At 36.9% G+C, this 23805-nt stretch overlaps 2 protein-coding genes across 2 annotated transcripts; one reads left to right on the plus strand and one right to left on the minus strand.

Moving 5' to 3' along the window:
• The first annotated feature begins 595 nt into the window (after positions 1-595).
• On the plus strand, positions 596-8746 carry LOC135153542 (uncharacterized). The gene is made up of 3 exons (XM_064096514.1): positions 596-825; positions 1408-1543; positions 3541-8746. Exons 1-3 carry the CDS (start codon positions 663-665, stop codon positions 3707-3709), a joined length of 468 nt encoding a protein of 155 aa, XP_063952584.1. The 5' UTR covers positions 596-662; the 3' UTR covers positions 3710-8746.
• Positions 8747-16600: 7854 nt separating this feature from the next.
• LOC129257721 (sperm microtubule associated protein 1-like) lies at positions 16601-23305 on the minus strand. The gene is made up of 3 exons (XM_054896114.2): positions 22805-23305; positions 19598-19706; positions 16601-18719 (listed from the first exon to the last, which is right to left on the minus strand). The coding sequence occupies exons 1-3, from the start codon at positions 23057-23059 to the stop codon at positions 18559-18561; spliced, it is 525 nt and encodes a 174-aa protein (XP_054752089.2). The 5' UTR covers positions 23060-23305; the 3' UTR covers positions 16601-18558.
• Positions 23306-23805: the final 500 nt, after the last annotated feature.

Raw genomic sequence — 23805 nt, forward strand, 5'->3', positions numbered from 1 at the left:
GGGGGATGATTGTACATGCCACCCCCCCTCTGAAAAGTGGGGGATGATTGTACATGCCACCCCCCCCCCTGAAAAGTGGGGGGATGATTGTACATGCCATCCCCCCCCCCTCTGAAAAGTGGGGGATGATTGTACATGCCATCCCCCCCCCCTCTGAAAAGTGGGGGATGATTGTACATGCCATCCCCCCCCCCTGAAAAGTGGGGGGATGATTGTACATGCCACCCCCCCCCCTGAAAAGTGGGGGATGATTGTACATGCCATCCCCCCCCCCTGAAAAGTGGGGGATGATTGTACATGCCACCCCCCCCCCTGAAAAGTGGGGGTATATCTCCATCCCCCACCCCGCCTGTGTACAACATATTTAATTCAGAACATGTTTGAATCTCATATTTTGTAAACTGCTGGGTTCATTATATGTGCTTTGTATCCACAGTTATAAAGCACTACATCAATCCAGCTAGTTTTTGTAATCACATCAATGCCTTTTTCTAATGATACCAGTTGCACTTTTCATAGTTCTTTTACATGTATAAAGAAAACATTTCCCTCAAATGTGGGTTACAGGATTATATTTGAGGGGTTTATTTAAATCACGATGTTTGAATTTGATTACAGAAGCTGAATATGCATTTCTAAAGCGAAAACGAATCATTCCCATCATGATGGAGGAGTTTTATCGACCTGATGGATGGTTAGGCCTTATCATTGGTGCAAAGTTCTATATGGATTTCTCAGGGAGACTGGTCATAGAAGAAGAAATGAGCAAGCTACTCAGGGAAGTTCAAATGCATGCCCATGAAGCCAAGCTCACCTACAATGATGGTATGCAGTTTTCCATTGACTTTATTTAATCCCTTACTTTCCATAGTTTTCCGTCTCGCCTTCAAAAGAGAGAGACATTCTCTCTCTCATTAGCACTTTCCAGTCCCCTTCCTCGGACATGCCTCAGATTTATTCCATGCTGGTCTAGTATAATAAAAAAAAATCTTACCTGATTTTATTGTTTAATTACAAAATGATTGGATGTTTCTACCTGTGTCCCCCCCCCCCCATTCCTTTCCTTGCATGGACAAGAAGGGAGCACATCAGGGTGCATTTATATTCAATCAGCAAATTAATGAACTTGCATTTACATTTACATACATCCAATTATCTTGTAAATAAAAAAAAGCAGGCAAGATATTTCTATCTGCTGAAACTATGCATTGCCTATTTTGGAATTTACCGAGTAATCTCCCTTTTTTACCAGACTTATTTGGTATGTTATTTAGCTTTTTCATACAAATTATCTTAATTGAAGCTATTTTGTGTTAAATGTGTGACACCATTAACAGTTATTTTTACCTTGGTGCCCCTTTGTGATTTTATGATCACCTTAAATAAACATCTGTGTTTGAATCTTAGATACTGATGAGGGGGATTTGGCTGGTGTTAGTATATCATTTCCTCTTGATAGTGCAGGAATATCACTAAAAATGGAAAGCATGAATTGGTCTGCAGCTCAAGTACAGGATTGGCTGGCAGAAAATGAATTGGACCAGTAAGTATTCCACCTACTATTACTGCAACTATGCCTACTACTACTACTACTACTGCTGCTGCTGCTACTACTACTTATACTACTACTGCAACTATGACTACTACTACTACTACTACTACTACTACTACTACTACTACTACTACTACTACTACTACTACTACTACTACTACTACTACTACTACTACTACTACTACTTTTACTTATTTGTTGAAATGGCAAAACTTTGATAGTTAAGAGATGTAGTTCATGAAACTTAGACGTAAGAGTAATCGAGTATCATTGAACATTTGCTTGAGTTTTAGGTCACATAATCAAGGTCAGAGGTCATTAAGGGTCAGTGAACATGAGTATTTTGTTATCATATGGATGGTGTTTTTTGTAAATGATTATTTATTGTTTTCATACGCCCGTCCTAGACGGGACGTATTATGGTATCCTTCAGTTTGATTTAACCTAGGCTCATATAATTTGGTGTGAATGATACTAGCATGGATCCCAGGAAGCCTATCGATTTTGAGGTCAAAGGTTAAGGTCACAGTGACACGTTTTCATCTTACACTTCTGCAGTCCTAAACGTGATAACTTCAGTTTAACTTAACGTAGGCTCATATGATTTGGTTTGTATGATACTAGCATGGATCCCAGGAAGCTTATTGATTTTTAGGTCATAATGTCAATGGTCAAGTTGCAACCCTTTCACTTTTCTTGCTTGACCAATAACTCCATTTTCCATGTTACAGGCGGGCGTATAATGTGCTCGCCCTAGCGACACTCTTGTATTTTAAGTCAGAACTGAATCGGTAATGCAGGCGAGACTGCCAGAGGCATTCAACTTGTTCACAAAATCTTTATTTTTTTAATATTCAAAATGGTTTCCAAAGACCCCTAGTAGTAGTACTACTACTACTACTACTACTACTACTTCTACTACTACTACTACCTCTACTACTGCTACTGCTACTACTACATGTACTACTACTACTACTACTACTACTACTACTACTACTACTACTACTACTACTACTACTACTACTACACTGATGATGATGATGATGATGATGATAATGATAATAATAGTAATACTAGTGCTATTACCGGTACTACTACTACCGCTACTACATCTACTACTACTACATCTACGACTACTACAGCTACCAAAATTACTATTACTACTACTACTGCTACCACAATTACTACTACTGCTACTGCAGCTACTACTACTACTACTACTACTACTACTACTGCTACTAGTACTATTATGTTTACAACAATAGCTACTACTACAACGGCAACAAATACAGCTGCCAATTCTGCAGCTGCTACTAATACTACTACTACCACCACATTGATAATAATAATAATACTCACATGAGCTTATATAGTGCATATCACTGCCAAATGTGTTCCTATGTGCTTTTGAAGAAGACAGAAAATGCAAGGAAAAGGGAGAGCATTGTTGGCAATCGTGGCACTAACTCATTCACAATTCTTTTTAAATAAATATGTTTTCAAGGTGGATTTAAACTTTGGTGTAAAAGAGTTCTTTACATATGATGGGGTGGTATTCCAAAGTGAAGGGGCAGTATGGACCACGGATCATTCTGTGTGAAACTTGGTCCTAAACATGTCTTCTTACTTTTGTTATACTGTGTAATATGTATCTTGTTTGATTGGTTTAAATAAACTTGAACTTGAACACTAGGACAATGCTAAAGATCCTTCTGAGCTAATCTAAGAATGCGAGATGGTACATACTTCACTAAACATTCAATAAGATATTTTGGAGCCACTGCATGGAGGCACTAATAAATTAGAAGTAAACATTAGATGCAACTGGATTGGGAGCCAAATTAACTGTTCATCAATGCAGTGTTATAGGTTGTATTTTAGGTTTGCATATAAATACATAGATATATCACATTGTTCAGTTATGTATTTGATATCTAATATGTCATTAGGCTATGTCTTAATTGCATTTGTTTTGTTTTTTTAATAAGTTTGCAACTGGTGATGGCTGAATACGATGGCAAACTCCTCAATCAACTCTACAAAATGAGAACAAATGCTCCGGATTTTTTCTATGCAAGCATTAAAGAAGACTTCAACCTAAAAAGGTTAATTGACATCTTAAGATTTACGCAAGCTCTTGATTCACTTCTCAAATAATGAGTTCTGTTTTTTTTTGTTTTTTATTAAGCAAAGGCTACCCTATAAAGTAACCTTGAACAAAGATTTGGTCTCAATTGCTTTGCTCAAAGTTAAGCTCATTTCAGTATTTTTTGTCTTGATGGTATAAACACCGAGTCTCCCCAAAGTCTAACAAAGAATGATCAATCAATTGGAAATCTTTATTGTATTTCTGAAATGCTCATTTTGTCCTGGTCTAAGCCAATATGTCACTCTACTGTGTACGCTATATACTTTATTAACATAATATTTTGTTTACGGCAAGACTAGAAATTTATGAGAGCATAATCTTGTGATTTTAATTTTGATTCACCTACTATACAGTCAAAATTGTCTTGACAGCCACCTGTCTTTGATGGCCCATCAAAATTGTCTACCATTTTAGAGGAATATGTGTTTAAAAAGTTGTGGATAAAGGTCACCTGTCTTCACTTAGGTGGCCTTAAAAGACGCCTTCTATGTACTTGAAAAAATACAGCGCCACCACAAAATATTTCGTTATACAGTATATCGGATGTATTTTTAAGGGCAATATAATGGCTTCGCATACTACATTATCTTTCATGTCAATATGAACGTAATTTCAAAGAGTTTTGTCCATGTTCCATGCCTTACCAAGGATTTGTTAGTAAAGGTCATACCTGAACATCCAATACATTTATGTCATTTAGAGACTTTAGTACAGGCTCATGTGCAACTATGCTACCCTACTATGACATGAGGGAACAAAAGTGTACTTTATTGTAAAAGAGCAAAACATGTCTGTGATTTATTTAGACACCCATGCATTGGCACAATGGTTAAAGCCTCTCTTTAGTCTTGGTAGTTCCCCCCTGTATTCCATTTCATTTCATTACTAGATCATATTAATGAATGTGAAAAATTTACCAATTTTACATCAGAATTTAATTTGGTGCCCCCAAAACCCCAGAATATCTCTGTTTTGTTTGTACAAAACCCCTTCTCAAGCATGGAATGGTCTGAAAATTTCAGGATATACATGTAATCTTTGTCAGGAGCTATCTAATATCATATTACTAAATATGTGAAGGAAGCGCTCTAATTGCTATTTTTATTTGAAATAAAAACATTACTGAGAGAAGGCACTAGATTGAAAGTTGAATGCTGACGGCCAGATAAATGCCATATATATTTCAATTCTAATGAGTAAAAATGCATTCAATGGCTAATATGATTTTGTAATAGTATTATGTTTGATGATACTCCAGTGCATTTAACATTACTGACCATTTAACAAGCTTCAAATGAGATTTAACAAACCATATACATGTATCATAGATCTCATAGCTGAACTAATGTTTTCTATGAAATTTTGTTAGGAAACAGTTTTAAATTTCTAGAATATAAAGGCATTATAACTTAATTTTGGTTAATATGCCCCTTGTTTCATTATGTCATAGTAGTGCAATATAAATTTTATGTTTGCTTTATTAAATCCATAGTTTGGATTTGCCTGCAAAAAATGCTGTCCCTGGCATAGCACAGAAATCCTTAGGCAATATGTATTAAAAAAGTCATTCGTTGATCGTGACAAAAAATTAAAATTTGTTAAATGCCAAAAGAATACATGTGTAGCTAATGAACTGTCATACATATGTCATAGGACATCTTTTAAATTATATCCATTGCTCAAATATAATTACTTTCAATTTTTTTGAGAGAAAAATTTTGTGGAATTGATATCCCACAACATATGGAAGAGCAGCTCGTTTGTGATGCTTGAAATCAATATTTAAATAATTAATGACTATGTTATTCTTTGACAAATTTTCATTGAAGTAATATTTTTCTCTATTTTTTCCTCCTTTTAATAAAACAAGTTATTGTCAGAGTGAACTTTCCCTATAACGTTTTCATATGATACGTTTTTTGTGATCACATAACAGGTGTATTTATGTTCAATTATAGGTCTTATGAAAGAGTCGTGCAATGAGTTCATCAGACTCACATTGTGCAATATTTGTGGGTAGTTTATGCAAATAGTCAGTGAAAATGGTTTATCTACATTTTTGTAAATGAGTTTACCATTTGTGTGTTTTGTGCATGCGCTTAGGTTATGTTCTAATCGTGACCTCACTCTGACACATGAATCCTCAGAAATTGGTCGACCAAAGTGTATTAGACACAGTACATTGATGACGGCCTTTCTCTTATAAGTGAATTAAAAAATACATTTGAGTACTGCAGTTTTCCTGGTATATAGTTCTACTGCTAAATCTTCCCTGTTCTTGGGATTCATCATTTCTTTGATGTTTCATTTCTTACTAGCTGCCTGTGCTATGTATTAGGAAAAGGTAGTTAATTCAAAAGCACCATCATAAAGAAAGTTAGTGGTGCATGTGTTATGAAATGCATAAATTGTCAATTTAGACTGTTATTTTTCTGAAAAGAAGACAGACACGATGCCACCATAATTTGATGTTTTCAAAGAATCTTTCTTACTTAGAAACATAAACATGCTTTCTTTGATGCTCTGAATTGTATATTGGTGAATTTATGTATTGAAGTCAATTCTGAAATTTTATTTGTTTTGTAATTATTTTCATTTTAAGTTGTGCTTTCATTACTCAATATCTGATTTCCTGCAATTTTTTTGTATGGGTAAGATTTATGAAGATATTTATTTTTCTACTTTTATAAAGATGGACTTGTACATATGGTATAAGATATATCATGATGCTTATATGCATTATGTATATAAAATGTTGAGACACCTAAGTCTACATGTATGTATAATGAACCTGGAATCATTACCCTGTGTGCAATTAGATAAATGGTTAAACCATCTATGTATATTTGATTTATTTGGTTTATTGCCTATTAGTTATTTTAAAGGTCAAGTCTACCCCAGATAAATGTTGATTTGAATCAATAGAGAAAAATCAGACAAGCATAATGCTGAAAATTTCATCAAAATCGGATGTAAAATAAGAAAGTTATGACATTTTAAAGTTTGCTTATTTTTCACAAAATCGTTATATGCACAATTTAGTCACATGCAAATGAGAGAATTGATGATGTCCCACACTCACTATTTCCTTTGTTTTTTATTGTTTGAATTATACAATATTTCAATTTTTACAGATATGGCAATAAGGACCAACATGACTGAACCCTAAAATGTTAGACAATGGTAATTCCACATGTTCAGGGCAAAATAATTTTATTTTCACAGGACAACGAGGAGAAAATAAGTATATTTAATATTTCGTATAATAAAATACAAAAGAAATAGTGAGTGAATGATGTCATCAGTTCCCTCATTTGCATACTGACTGGGATGTGCATATAATTATTTTGTGAAATTAAGCGAAACTATAAAATATCGTAACTTCCTTATTTTACATCCGATTTTGATGAAATTTTCAGTGATGTGCTTGTTGGATTTTTCTATTTTTATTCAAATCAACTTTTTGTTGGGGTGGACTTGTCCTTTAAAGTGGTAAGCGAAGTGGTAGTTGCACAAATGTTTGTTTTTGTTTTTCTTTCCTTGCCCTCTGTCTATATATGAAAAGGGGGAAGTCCACCCCAAGACAAGGTTGATTTAAATAGAAAGTGAAATATCAAACGAACATAGCACTGAATATTTAAGAGATGTAGAATAAGAAAGTTATGACGTTTTAAACTTGGCTCATTTCCACAAGATAATACATGTAGCATGGGCATCCTGGTCAGTATGCAAATGAGGGAACTGATGACATAATCCACTCACTCTTTCTGCTGTAATTTATTTGAAGAAATATTGATATCTCATTACAATTTAAAACAAAGTTTAATTCCTCACTGTGCAGTGGGAATTTGCCATTTTCGTCTCGCCTGCATAGCAGAGCGAGACTACAGGCGCCGCTTTTCCGATGGCGGCGGCATCTCTAGTTAAATCTTAACCAAAGGTTAAGATTTTAAAATGTCATCATAACTTAGAAAGTATATGAACCTAGTTCATGAAACTTGGACATAAGAGTAATCAAGTATCAGTGAACATCTTGTACGAGTTTCAGGTCACGTGACTAAGGTCAAAGGTCATTTAAGGTCAAACTTTGGCCATATTGGGGATATTTGTTGAATTGTCAAATCTTATGGATATCGTTCATGAAATGTGGACATACAAGGGTAATCACTGATTGTGTTCCACAAGCCTTAGGCCACAAGGTCATTTCATTTAGGGTCAATGAACATTGTATTATCACATGAATGGTGTTTTGGGTGAATAATTATTCTATAGTCGTTTCCAAAGTCAGCACTGCTGCTATATTGGAAAGACTGCTAGAGGCTTTCCACTTGTTACCTATTGTTATTGAACAAGGTGCTTCCTGATTTTACAATTAGGGAGCACCTTGTTCAATAATAATAGGTAAGAAGTGGAAGAATTGAAATATTTCATACAAAAGAGTGACATCTTTATCATTTGCATATGATATATCTGTGTTGTGCATATATAACTTGTCTGTGAAAAATTAAGCTTTTAAGATGCCATATGTTATCTGATATTGATGAAATCGTCAGCTTTAAGCTTGTTAGATTTTCTCTATTCAATGAGGGCTAAACTCTGGTTGTGAATTACAGGTTTCAGATTTGGTGAAAGAGAAAGTTTTTGTTTTAATCCGTTATGTCTAGTTGAATCGAGCACCTTTCTTTCAAGTATGGTACAGTGATAACAAGCAAAACATTACAAATTTTGTGAAAGATGAAACAAAATTTGATGCCGTTGTTCGACTATACAACTTGTAAAGTAATCATTGTTTTAGATTATTATTTGAGAATTGACTCTTCATAATGGATTCATTTAATGTACATGGCTAGAAATTCTAGATTAACTTGCCAGACTATCTGTTAATACTATACAAAAAAGTGCAGTTTTGTCAAGAATTGTGTGAAAAATGCTTTGGTTATGAGATATTGCCTTTTCCCCTCTGTATTATAATATCTTGCCAGGCTTACAGTGTGCTTCAAATAATTTTGTCAGGTATATCAATTACAATTTTACAAATTATCACATTCTTTGTGTATTGTATGTATTTATGCAGTGAGATCTTATCTTGTAGGTTAAATGACGGGATGGTAATCAGGCTCCCATTTAACTTGTTATAATAACAAATGCATAATTTCTATAATTAAATTTACTATCAGCCAATCAAATTGATTGATTTCAGTAGCTTTAAACTGTTATCGCAAGATTTTTATTATAACAAGTTTTATTCAATGGGCCCCAGTTCTGCAATGAAATAGCAAGTAAAAGAGGTGGACATTCATTGGTTAGTTTATGAATTCACTCACATGTGACTGTCATGAATAACATTCTCTTCATATTTGTCTACTTTTATTCTTTGATGGTCACTGTCAATCAGGCCATGGTTTGAATGAAGGGGTCAACATGCACAGAAGATGATAAATCACTTTAAACCCTGAAAAATCAATGTGCCATTCAGGACTACAGTTGGTTATCTTGGTTCCACCTGTTTTATTTGGGAAATGTGTAAGATAGAAGCACTGATTGTCTGTCATTTATAATCACAGCTCTTTGGCCAGGGTTTTCAATCAGGGAGTTCCATCTTTTTCCTTCTCTTCGCCTTTCCTTCCCCTATTTTTTCATGCTTTTGAAAACCTGAGGGGTTCGATCGAACCCCCAGGGATACGAGCTTGCATTATATTTTTATACATGGCGTGTAGAGATGCAGAACACACCCCCCCCCATGCAGGAGGACTACTCCCTCCAATAATAAGCTTATTATGCCACCTGAAAAAATAAAGTTTAAAATGGGAAGGCAAGTCTATAGCAGTATTATAGTGTCAAAGCGTCATGGTGAAGTGGTTCGGACTCACCTTTTAATCAGAGGGTCATGGGTTCAATTCCTCTAGGCAGTAATATCCTTCAGCAAGAAATTCATTTATGTGGTGTGTCATGTAAAGCACAAATTTTCGCTGTGCTGCACTAGCAACAGCTACATGTACGGCAAAGGTCTGATGAAGCTTGCAGCCTTTCAAGCAAAAGCTTACTGGTAAATTTCTGAGATTATGTAATGAATGTTTTTCTTAGATCACCTATTAATTTCGTCAGAAATGCAAAAAAAATGTATACGATATCTCAAAATCTGCCATGTCCATTTCATTAATTTTCATGTCCTAAAAAGATTTTTGAGGTCATCAAATCACGATGATGTCATCCAGGCACCATTTTGTAAAAGCATATAATCATTCGATCGTAACCAATCATCAAAAATCATTTGTATTTACATCAAATGAAGGGTTAGGTTTTTTTTTTCTATTTCTATGTGTAATCTCTATGGGAGATGACTTTTTCCTTAAGTTGATCCTACATTCTTGTCTCATCAGCAATATCTCTATTATTAGGATGTCTGCCATCACCCATTTCATCAGAATTTTCTTTATTATTCATTATTTATTGTTAAAGTAAAAATTTTGTTCCTACGAAATCTTGAAATCGGTCTAGAGCTCCAATTTCCTTCTTTTTCATTTCATGTTTAGATGTTGTTAATTGTGGACATGTCCTACAGACCTTTCAATGTCATCACATCATGATGACATCCAGGCGCCATTTTGTAAAATTACATAATTGATCATATCATCACTGTGACCGATCATCTGAAATCATCAAATTAAGTTCAGGTCATGTCATCAAAGGTCACGACGTGCTAATACGTGTGGGTCAAAAATTTTAAATGCTCAAAATTGACCATGATTAATTATAAGTTCATTTCAGGTCAATTAAGCATTTCTACAATTTACGTGTTCATGTATGCGCCTGCGTTTCCATGCGTAAGGTCATTATGCAGCATGGAAACACCTTTTCTTTTTATATGTCAGTCCATTGTCCATTTTATTCTGAGCAACTTGATAACTTGTTCAGCCTCTTCTGATTAACAATAAGGGAATGTAAGTCCTTTCAAATTTGCAGTAAGCACGTGTGACATCTCTGGTCATATATGTGCAATAAATAAGCCTAATTCACTGTAGCTCATCAGAAAGAACATGGACCCCATTTGGGTAGGTTATGAACCGCAGATATGATTTCGTGTCGTATTTGACCCTCAGTTAAATCATGACGTCAGAAGTAGAAAATACCAGTTTGTGTTTAATGACGTCATCACATTCATGTAGATTTTATTCTCTAAATCCATAAATGATGGTCTTTTTTCACCCCATTTTCAATATGTTGTAGCTTCATAATAATAATAATAATAGGCATTTGTATAGTGCCATCTTTCCGGAAACAATCTATTCTGAGGTGCCTTGTTATTATTTTTATCATGCATTCAAGGAATTAATCCTGCCCGGTACCCATTCACCTCACCTGGGTGGAGTGCAGCACGATGTGGATTAATTTCTTGCTGAAAGAAAACACGCCATGGTCAGGAATGGAACCCATGACCCTCTGTTTGAAAAGGCAAGAGTCAGAACCACTAGATCATGAGCTTAGAGGATACTCTGACATGAATCATGTCTACTTTTCCATTTTAAAGATGGTATAATTGTTTTTTTTTAATGTATAGAGGCATGCCATTTTTTGCATTTTTTTATTTTATGTGTTATCTCTATGGGAGTTGACATTTTCCCTAATGATTATGATTATATTAATTTCATATTACTCTGCTCTATGGAAAATGATGACAAACCACCTAATTCATCCTCCTGATGAAGTAGATTCTAGGTATTATTATTATTGGTGCAATCATACTAGTTTGATGTGGCTTGTATAGAAATTAATATTTGTAATGTGTCTTGATATGTTTTGAGGACAACTTCCCCAGTAGGATTACTGCCTCCTCTAAGATTCCTCTACAAACATTTTGATATACACTACTCAAAAAAAGTTAAGGACCACTTTTTAAAACGTACATAAAGATTTTATACAAGGTGTTTTATTTCTGGAAATACCTCAGTACAACTGTCCTAAATGTCCTTAAACACGCTGTAATCAATTTCACGCATGGGTGGTTTCAGTTGTTGCACAATGTCTCTCGCATCACTGCACATCCTGAAAAGTGGGCCCCGAGGGGTATCAGCTACCGACATGAAGTGGTAAAAACGAATGTCTGAGTGTCTTTCAGGCAGTTCAGTAACGAGTGTGACCACCTCCTGCAGCAATAACGGCTTCACAGCGCTGTCTCATGGAGCTGATGAGGCTATTGATGTCTCTGACGTCCAGTGCATCCCATGCAGCCTCCAGAGCCACACCCAGCTGCTGCAGTCCAAGTGGATGGGCTTCGAGCTGGTCGAGACTCCTCCCCATCATGTCCCAGACGTGCTCTATCGGGTTTAAGTCCGGGGACCTCGCTGGCCACTCCATACGCTCAATCCCCTGGCCCTCAAGGAACTCGGTCACCACCCTAGCTCGGTGGGCACGGGCATTGTCATCCATGAAAATGATGTTTTGTCCCACATTTTCTGCAAATGGCACCACTATAGGTTCAAGGACCTCATCCCTGTACCTCACTCCTGTCATTGCTCCCCCTGGGACCACGTAGAGACGAGTACGGTTGGCGTAGGTGATGCCTCCCCACACCATGACGCTGCCTCCCCCATAACGGTCATGTTCTGCAATACAGGGGTCTGCAAATCTCTCTCCTGGTCGCCTCCAGACTCTCGAACGTCCATCATTGTGGTCAAGGGAAAATCTGCTCTCATCTGTGAACAGAACTCTACGCCATTGCTGTCTGGTCCATCTGACATGCTCCCGGGCCCAGTTGAGACGAATTCTTCTGTGAGCAGGGGTGAGTGGGACACACTGAGCTGGCCGTCTGGCATGCATATTGGCTCTGTGAAGTCGGTTACGGATTGTTTGAGTGGAAACAATCACTCCAGTTGCTGCAGCGAAGTCATTGTTGAGGCGGCGTGCACTGTGAAAGCGGTTGCGGAGGCTGAGATTCGTCAAGTAGCGATCATCTCTAGGGGTTGTCGAAACTGGTCGGCCACTGCGGGGTCTCTCGGAGTATAGCCCTGTCTCTCGGTGTCTTTGATTTGCTCTGCTAATGACACTGTGTGACACGCCCATCATTCTGGCTACTCTTCGCTGACTGAGGCCAGCTTCCAGCATCCCTAGGGCTCTGGCTACATCTGTTTCACTTAGGTGGTGTCTTGGCATTGCTGTTGTAGGCAAGTTGTTGATTGTACAGACTAAAGACGGAAAATGCTTTGGAAGACACTTGTCTTATGGCCCACTGCAATGATGCCAGAGACATCATGAAAGAACTGCATGTGTGAAATTGATGTCATTGTGTTTGATGGCATTCTGGACAGCTGTATCTTGGCATTGCTATTGTCAGCAAGTTGTTGATTGTAGAGACTAAAGACAGAAAATGCTTTGGAAGCCACTTTTGTACGGGCACATTGCAATGATGCAAGAGACATGAAAGAACTGCATGTGTGAAATTGATTTCATTGTGTTTGATGGCATCCTGGACAGCTGTATCTTGGCATTGCTGTTGTCAGCAATTTGTTGATTGTAGAGAGTCTGGAGGCGACCAGGAGAGAGATTTGCAGACCCCTGTATTGCAGAACATGACCGTTATGGGGGAGGCAGCGTCATGGTGTGGGGAGGCATCACCTACGCCAACCGTACTCGTCTCTACGTGGTCCCAGGGGGAGCAATGACAGGAGTGAGGTACAGGGATGAGGTCCTTGAACCTATAGTGGTGCCATTTGCAGAAAATGTGGGACAAAACATCATTTTCATGGATGACAATGCCCGTGCCCACCGAGCTAGGGTGGTGACCGAGTTCCTTGAGGGCCAGGGGATTGAGCGTATGGAGTGGCCAGCGAGGTCCCCGGACTTAAACCCGATAGAGCACGTCTGGGACATGATGGGGAGGAGTCTCGACCAGCTCGAAGCCCATCCACTTGGACTGCAGCAGCTGGGTGTGGCTCTGGAGGCTGCATGGGATGCACTGGACGTCAGAGACATCAATCGCCTCATCAGCTCCATGAGACAGCGCTGTGAAGCCGTTATTGCTGCAGGAGGTGGTCACACTCGTTACTGAACTGCCTGAAAGACACTCAGACATTCGTTTTTACCACTTTATGTCGGTAGCTGATACCCCTCGGGACCCACTTTTCAGGATGTGCAGTGATGCGAGAGACATTGTGCAACAACTGAAACCACCCATGCGTGAAATTGATTACAGCGTGTTTAAGGACATTTAGGACAGTTGTACTGAGGTATTTCCAGAAATAAAACACCTTGTATAAAATCTTTATGTACGTTTTAAAAAGTGGTCCTTAACTTTTTTTGAGTAGTGTATTTACCTGGAGTCTGAGGAGTTTACATGTCTCTCCAGGGATTGACTTAGACCATGTTCTTGTCTTCTTTCTTAAACTAGTTTATTGGAAAGCGGTTAAATGGAAACCAGTTTAACATGTAATGGGAACTCTTAAAGTGGCAATGGATCTTATTGTGTTGTTTTAAACCAGGGGCTCTTTTCATAAACTGAGAATTTTGCCATTATGGCAACTTCTATGGTTACTTGATTGCGACCATTTTTCAGGAAGCGATCTTCGCACATGTTTGGCGTGCTATTCGGTACACAGTGTGTGTAGAAATAGAATGCTGCGCTTTCAAATTTTGTGCAAAACCTGTGGCCCTTCTGAGAACTTTCCCAGAGCAACAAGACCACTTTATGTGGAGTGGTTCTTGAGACCATTTCAGGAGATGATGAAGAATGCTAGCGTAGCGATCTTCTTATTTAAATTGCTAAACTTGTATAAGGGAACCCAGTCCAAAATAGTAGATGAGAATGGGGTCTCTTTCAATGCATTGCACAAGTCATTAGGCATGTTAATATCAACAGAATACCTGTTACATTATGAGAACTTGTTCAGACCTGACAAAGAAAAAAGCAGACCCTTTTGGGGCAAATGATTGAAGTTACGAACATGGGCAGTATGATCTAAATAGCAGGCGAGGCCACAGTGCTCATGCCAAACTGCTTGCTGGGCTGAGAAAGTTCCCATGAGGTGGTTTCAGACCGCCTCGAAGTTCGCCAGTTCCAGGTATTCTCTGATCGGGAAATTTACCCCGATCAGAAAATACCAGGTATTTTGGCGGTGTGAAAGCAAACTACGCGTAATATCCCCGAAAGAAAATACCCGATAAATAGTAGGTACTTGGCGAAATTACGAGAACTTTCGCGGGGATTTTTCCAAGGTCGTGGGTATTTTGGCGGTCTGAAAGCAAATTACGGGAACTTTTAGCCCAGTGTGTCGTTGGGTGCGGCGCCGTGCATGGGTTGCTGCTGGGCTAGTGATTTTGAATTTCGCGCCTTGCTGCTTATCAGACCATACTGCGCATGCTCGTAACTTCAGGAACTTATCCCGAAGGGTATGTTTCAGGGCGGTGTGAATGCAGGAATAATTAATGGGTATTTTTCAGCCTAAAAAAGTTCTCGTAATTTAACGGGGATTCTTGTGATCGAGGCGGTTTGAAACCACCTATAATGTGCTTTCACGCAGCCAAAATACCACACCTTCCAAAAATCCCTGCAAATGTTCTCATAATTTCTGCAAGTACATGTACCTTCTATTTTGCAGGTTTTTTCTTTCAAGAACATTTCAGGAACACTACAAGTATTTTGTTTTCACATTGACAAAAATACATGGAATTTTCCAATGGGGGGGGGGTAACCAGGGAAAATTTCTTGATCAGATAATACCTGATACTCTTGAGCTTTTAGGTGATGGGGGAAGTTGTCCTACAACAGGCTTGAATTAATATACAGATTGAAGTGTTCATGCATGTGATTGTTGAATGTATAATATATATGTCACTGTGGTGCTCTGTAATCCCATCACAAAGATTAGTCTTTAAAAGAAAAATTAGTGAAATCTTTACTGACTTCTACCAGAATAGTCTGCAAGCACAGACTCAAATTTGACACTTAATTGTACCATTCTAGAGTAAAGACTAGACTCTGTATCAAATAATGGTAGAGACAGCCACAGTACATATCTTATCTAGTCTAACTGCTTCAGACTATGCCAAGCAAAGGTCTGTGCCTGCCAAATATTACCAGGGAATTACTATTTGCAGAAAATGAATATATAAAGGGAACATAAAGAGATGTACAGTAATAACATTGTGATTATGTACATTTATTGAATACTGATTTCTCTATTTAAATACAGAAATAAAATATTTGACATTATTCAGTAGCATGCAGATTCATTGAGTATATACATCAAACCATTGTATTAACATACTGAAAAGTAAATAAATTTTCTTTTATCATTCAGTGATATTAACCCAAATTATATTTAGTCAACATGAATACCAAGTTTAAACTGTTCAGAAAATTTTCTTCTTAAGAAGCGGGAAGAAAATGATGTGGAGAAACAATTAATTTTAATGAATTATCCAGTACATTTTTTTCTCTCTCAAAAATACTGGAAAAGTTTAAGATGAGACATAGCATTCCATAGAATTGTGGACTAAAGCTGTTTTTAGTCTGGAATTAAACATTGGGTTTAATTATCAGAATACCAGTTGATCAAAGTATGTTGTGTGGGTATTGGGATCATGGTCTAGTGGTTACGACTCTCGTCTTTCAATCAGAGGGATCTGGGTTCCATTCCTAACCATGTAGTATTTTCCTTCAGCAAGAAATTTGCCCACATTGAGCTGCACTCGACCCAGGTGATGTGAATGGGTACCTGGTAGGATTTATTCCTTTACACTTTAGTGCTGACATGGCAGCTCAGGTACGGCCAGGGTAATAATATACCAATTATCAAAGTGCAGTTGAGTATGTGCACATGCATAGTGGCTGCGCTGTATAAATGTACATATTTTTTTTACCTTGAAGAATTAAATAGAGTATAACAAACAAATTCATGCATCAATTTGTATTTGTTATTGTTTTTATTTGGGAGTATGAAAATAAAATAAGATTCGGCAAAGGAAAAAACAACAACAACACACACACTTTGTTTTATTTGAATTATCAGCCTCACAAAGAAACGAGGGGGTTGAGCTTTTGACAAAATGCACTGTCTGATTTTCGTCTCAAAGAATTTTACTTTTATTTAATGTAGGAATGATTTAGTGCATTATTTGAAAAATCAAACACAGAATCAACAACATATTGAAGGCAAATTTATAGTGTTGAAAATCGAATGCAATTATTAAAGGGGAAGTTTATATTGTGATAAGTTCTGAACTTCCCCTGTAAGTTGAAAAAAAAAATCACTCAAATCCTCATAATTTCTGGTTCCATGACATTTGCTCCGGTGGAAAATCTGTGTGTTAAACCAAACCTAAAATCTTTAACTCCTAAACTCAGAGCTGCCAAGTAGTACGATTTTTCCGTATTTAGTACGTTTTTGCAACCAAAATTTTTTTTTTTTTTTTTTTTTTTTTTTTTTTACAAAATCGAAATTTATTGAGAAAAATCATCTCTATATGTCTCTATTTCATGAAACGTACACAAATATGGTTATTAGATCAATGTAATTTCAGGTAACTTGTTTTTTTTTCAATTATTTTGTAAAAACCAGGGTGAGATATACACAAGTTTCAATGTTTTTTTTTTTTCATCTGCAAGAGCAGTGCACATTTTAGCTTGCATGCAGCTTGAGCGCCGTGATGGGCAAGTGCGCCAAGCATTTTATTATGAAATACACTTTTTTGGGGAAAAATACAAAATATTTATCTCACACGGTAAAAATACTGATTTTTTATGTCAAAATACTGATTTTGGGAGATAAGAATACTGAAAATGCAAAATACAACTTGGCAGCTCTGTAAACTAAATAAAACCTTATCTTTACGTTTGCACTATTCTGAACCACAAACTCCCAACTCTAACCCTAAGCTCTGAGATATTAAGACCAGAGAAAATGTCATGTCACCTATTTTATAGTAAATCCATCACAATAACATGATGCTTCTTATTTTATAATAGTATTAATGCAATCATCACAATCAAGACCCGCTTGATCGTTATTTTAAACTACAATAAATAACAAAACAATACTGGTACATATGTTCATTACATGTATACAACAATAATCAACAGCACATAAAATGGCAACAACAAAATCATATGTCGAGCTTTATCGCTACACGAGTACATATGCTACTACAATAATTCCTTACTCGTATGACAATTTAATACACACACATGCACTTAGGAGCTTAATCACCATGTTGGAAGAAATGGATTACATACTTACAAGAAAAGGGAGGGCTAAATAAAAAACAATTCTACCAGGTCCAACTGACTTTTTAATCATATGGTACAGCGTAGTAATCTACACTAGGCTTAAAAGATATACCCTTTGATTTTCTTAGAAAAGTAATTTTCTAATCAGTCTGTCTTTTCGCTTTGGTAAAGGTCAGTAATATGATCTATACTCGGTTTCAGAATATAACAATGTTGCAAAAGCGTAATAGTCGTCGAATGCATTTTCCCCCATTAGAATTTAAATATGACATTTTTTTTTACCAGCTGTTAAGATTTAGATTTAAATCTAGCAACCTCTCTGTAAGGTTTCTATTTTAGTAGCTGCTTGAGCACTTATTTAGAAATTGGATATTAGAAAGCTACTGACAAGATTTTATATCCTAGAATTTTCAGACCATTCTATGCTTGAGAAGGTGTTTTATATATAAAACAATTATTAAATATATCCAGTAAAACACACTATATTATTTTTCCATTCCGAAGACTCTACAACCTGCAACAAAAACCCATATTGCCTATTATCATACTCAAATTTCTCAGGCTTGGAATTCACTTGATGACTGTAAAGGATGCTAGGTGGGATAATGAAAATGGGCCTCTTCAATACTACATTTTTCAATGAGTTGGGGATCTAATGTCGACACCAAAGGGAGAAGGCATCTTCCTCAGCCATGGACTGTTTCTCCTGTATCCATATTCACCATGGTAACCAAAGATGGGTTTGGCATCTTGGAGGAATTGGGCGTGACCATTTACTTGGTCTTTACAGTGTCCAGCTGTTGGATGAAAACAGAGAAATAAACTAGAAAACTTAAAAAAAAAATTAATCACCTGGTAATGAGCTTAACAAACAGGAAATAGCATGACTCGTGCAGTGCAAAACAATAATAAACATTCTCCTATCATTAAGGAACATTTATCTACCGGTACTTGTAGTGTTAAAATGAGGCAAACATTTTGAGATGGTGGAGTTTTGGATACAGTGTATTCAGGAAAAAAATTTAAGCAAGCCCCAAAATTGATCAATCTTAAAATAGCTTACAAATTTCTTAAATTTTTTGTTAATAAATGTTGAAATAAAATAAGCCAGATATTACAGGAACTTCATTATACTATATGATGTTGAAAAATTTAGTAACCCCCAATGTATACCTTTTTAATAGGGGAGGGGTGTTATTTGGGGGAGGGAAGGCAGAGTAGTATAAGAGATAAAGATGAAGAAACGGGAGAAGGAAAGAGGGAACGAAGGTGACAGAGAAGTATAAATGAAGGGAGAAGGAAAAAAGGGGTAGAAGTAGTTGCCATTAGATTAAAAAAAAATTCATGATAATTATCATCCTGGGGGTCTACAAAGATCATCACTGATTCACAATAAACTGAATGATGATAAATACCAAACAAGTTTTACTTTACTGGGTGAAAAAAGGAATAATTAGTATTTCAAATATAGTGAGTCACATCATCGACTCCCTCACTTGCAAATAGGCACTAACAGTACAGGAGTATGTATGTTTTGTAAAAATAAGTCAATACTGACAATGTAATTTCTAACCATCTATTTTTTTTAACTTCCAATTTTTGGGAGTTCCTTATTAATATCCAATCTCTGTTTGGGTGAGCTTGACCTTGTATTGTAAACCGGAGTGTAAATTACCTTTGGCAGCTCCAGGTGCTTGGTTACGTGCGTGGAGGTACTTATACCCTGCTCCCGACTCAATGAATCGGTCGATGACTGGTCCATCAATTGATGTGCCTCCTTTGTCCTATAGAAAAGGAACACAAATTGAGAAGAAAAATATCATTCTAAGATCACGATATGGAAGAATAATATACACTTGTATTGAGCAAAATCTCCAGTCACTTTACTATGTTGGCTGCTCTTGCCTTGTAGATACATGTATATGTTGTCAACTGTAAAAAAAAAAAATTGGTAAATCCACAGAATAAAAACTTGTTCCATTCTGCTACTTGTGCAGATTTTCATATCACTGAACTTCCTGTAAAGTTTTATACACATATATTCACTTTAATATAAATGACTACATGTACATGTATGTATGGACTGCCAGTCCATTCGGTACTTTTAATTATTGACAGCAGTCACTATCTGTTCTCTGGGAATTATACAAAAATTACAATTGTCTTACTGATTCTTGATATATCAATGTATGTTTACACATTGTCTGGCTATAATAATTCTTCATATTTGTAATTGCAGGAATTACTCCAGGGTGGTGTTTTACAATGATTTAAGTATGACTTAAATTAAGAATTGTACATGTACATTGTACAGTCAACACTACGTGTTTAGAGTCCGATTTGCCCAAGGTGTGGGAGGTGGGGCTGTAATAAGCCCAATGATGTAGGTAAAGGTAAACCCGACATCGCTGTACTTGTTTCGGGGTTCATTTCAGGGTATACTTGCCAAGGGTATCGTTTTGTTTCCAATACTAATTGTTAAGGGTAGGGTTTCACACGCCAATACTTGTTAAGGGGTGCATTTTCAGAATATGGAAAATAGGGGAGACCGGGGTTAGTTGGAACATTTTTGACAAAAATGGCTGTAAAATCCAAATAGATTTTATTCGAGAAACAATCAATATATCAGCTTGAAGCATATATCTAAGGGCTTCAAATGTACCCCATAAATTTTTTAACTCTATTATGGTTACTGAAAAAATCCACCTTGAACAAGACCATCGCAAACGTTCCAACTTACCCCAATACGGGGTAAGTTGGAACATGGTATGGGGTAAGTTGGAACACTGCATGGTCAATTAAGAATTATACTAAAACTACTTAAAACTATAATATTACATGGTTTTAGCCTATTTGCTTTATTTTATTCAAGTTCAAAATATTAATGTGTGGATTCGTAGAATTCCGCATATTTAGGTGCGTTTGATTTTACATGCAATTAAATGTACTATCAGCAATTTCATGTACTTCTGCATCAAATTTATAAGACAAAAATTAATTGTTTATATTTTTTTCATTAATTAGTTATGCAAATAAGCATATGAAATTTGCCCTAAATTTGCTGTTTTTTGTATGTTTTTGCCTTTAACTCTATTTATTAATCTAGTAGAATGCTAGTTTTTTGGTGAGAGTATCAATTTTCACATTTATTACAAATATCCACCAAAAATTGCAAAAAAATATAATTTATGTATTTTTTTGTTTTTTTTATTTGTATTTTTGTTTTTTTTCGAACCTTTGTTTTTTCCGATAAACTTTGTCGGGACTCTTTTGCGATCATAAATAGCATAAAATAAATCTATTTGAACCAACAAAAGTAAAAAATAATCATACATTTATGACTTTTGGTTGAAAAACACAATTTGCATTGACCTTGTACATGGAATCACGTTTTTGAGCAATTTTGGGTCCGTACATGCATGTACAAAATGTTGCGTAATTTCGAAAAAACCGCACACACAGGCATCGCAAATTTGGTCTCAAATGATGCGCAAGACTTGAAAGTAAAAAGTCAGCGAGCAGTGTAGTAAAAAAAATTTGTGCGACGGCGTAGTGACGAAATTTCTCGAGGTGGGGGAACCCATGGTCGCGCATGGTATCCACCCGTCAATGGAAGTGCCCCCCCCCCCCCCCGGGAGTAGCATGTGTGCAGTGCGTAGTGACCGAAAGAAAATGCACTATCAAATGACTAATGGGTGTGTATCCCTTTCATTGGGAAAGTGACTCTGTCTGTGAGCAACAAATGTCTCAAACAATACAAGTGATTGCCAGACAAGGCACTGCTGAAAAATGTTCAAGGTGCTCTGGTAAGAGTTCTTTAAACTATTCATTGTGGAAAATGTATTTTGCACCTAAATGTACTGTACATATAGATCCAACTGTGGGATGTTTAATTTACTAGTAGTAACTAGCTTTCATCACAAACTAGTACAGACAGAAACAACTAACAATTCACTGAACTTTGTTTAAAAATCAAATTAATTTGACATATTTTTTTTTATGGTTCAATGGGCACTAGACTGAAAAATCTACTCTTTTGTCGGTTTTTAAAACATTTGACTTTTTCAGTCCTCCTCCTAGAGTCCTACACAGAGGATGCCGCAAAGCAAGACAAAGTCTCTAGCGGAGCATATCCTGACCAAAATAAACCGAATTTTGGGTCTGCATAGACACATAGTGATCACAATGAGGCATGATTCATATTCGATCCGGAATCCGTTTAAATGTCCCACAAACTTATAGGTCTCACTTCTGCCAATATTTCATTCCAAACTCTATTTACTTGTATCATCAACTTGTTAGATGATTTCTCATTTATAGTCCCAACTTCTCGACCACATAGCATATTTACTATACTACTTCTAATAATAATACTAAAACAATATATTGTAAGGATGACAGGGCTGCAGAAGCGGGGGGGTGGGGGGGCTTCAGCCCCCACTTTTTTCCAAAACCGTGTACAAAAATGTAAAAATGACCATACGATTGTGATTTTTTGCATTGTCATATGCAGCCCTCCCCCCCCCCCCCCACTTTGAAAACCGTTCTGCGGCCCCTGGATAATGAAATACATATTTCTTGTTTTATAAATACATGTACAAATAATACAAGTTAAATCATTATGAGAATCGCCTTTCAACATGATTTCAACTTGAAAGTTCTGGTGAGGAATCATTATTTTGTTTGTCTATTTTACATGTATTGTTCACCAATTTTCCATGTTCTCACATGTATTTCATTTATGCTTGTAAAGCAAATTATCATGAACTTGGACAACAATAAATATGAACTTATGATAATTAATATATTGTGACATAAAAAGATAAAGGGGGTTTAGACCCACTTTTACCAAACAAAATTTTTACTTCATTTTCATTATTACCTGTTCCGTCTTCCTCAGTGTCGTGCTAACTTGAGCTCTTGTGAAATATAAATCAACATGTTTGTCCTTTTGTGAATTATACCCCGGGATAGCTGGTCCAAGTTTCGGCTGTGCCATGGAATAATCTTTGGCTATCGTGTCAATTGCGATGCAATCTAATAAGAAATTCTTCTCCAACTCTTCCAATTGTTCGACAGAAGGTGTCGGTGGGCCACGGGGTTGCTTTTTTGTCTTCTTTGCTGCAGAGTCGGGCATTTTTATATATTGCTCCTGGTTTTATGCTGAAATGGTGATAAATGCTATGCGACGGCACTCAGTATCGAGTTCAGGGTTATGTGAATGGTCCGACCCTACTGCTGTTTACAACATGCGTGTTATAAACATTATTCTGCTACCAAGCCGCTTTTGATGCACCTGTACGTTATACTTTGATCGCGGGTTGCCTAGCAACGCGTAATTGATTGGGCTCGTCGACTTATCGTGGTTCCTATTTCCGCGTGTAACGCCCTCTGTAAATTACATCGGGTAAACCTCAACAACTTGAATGTGACGAGAGGCTGTGTTTTCGGAGCAAGAGTGGCCGCCAAGGGCGTAGGCTGGGGGTGCACTGGGTGCACTTGCACTTTCCCGCTGAGGCAGAGGAGTTCCGACACTGGCAAGCAAAACGAAATTCAGGGGTCTATAGCCGGGGGGGGGGGGCAGGAGCCAAAATTTTCCCGGTCATATCATTGTATGAACAAGATGTTTTTATTATTGTGCCCCAAGCAATAGAGCGAAGCTCAATGCGTGATTAGTTTTTTAAAAAAAAGGAGGGGGGGGGGGACACATGGCGCCCAGCAAAAAGTTGCTTAATATCAGTCTCGAGCGAGCGAAAAAAATATCACCTTTTCATGAGAATCTAACTTTGAGATTGATTTTGACATGGCATTCAGAAAATATCCTTCCCTAGCTGCATCTTTTTTTATTCTCGGTCGTAGAAATTTTTTTTGGGGGGGCAGTGC

The sequence above is a fragment of the Lytechinus pictus genome, chromosome 3 (assembly GCF_037042905.1).
Source record: "Lytechinus pictus isolate F3 Inbred chromosome 3, Lp3.0, whole genome shotgun sequence".
Lineage (NCBI taxonomy): Eukaryota > Metazoa > Echinodermata > Echinoidea > Temnopleuroida > Toxopneustidae > Lytechinus > Lytechinus pictus.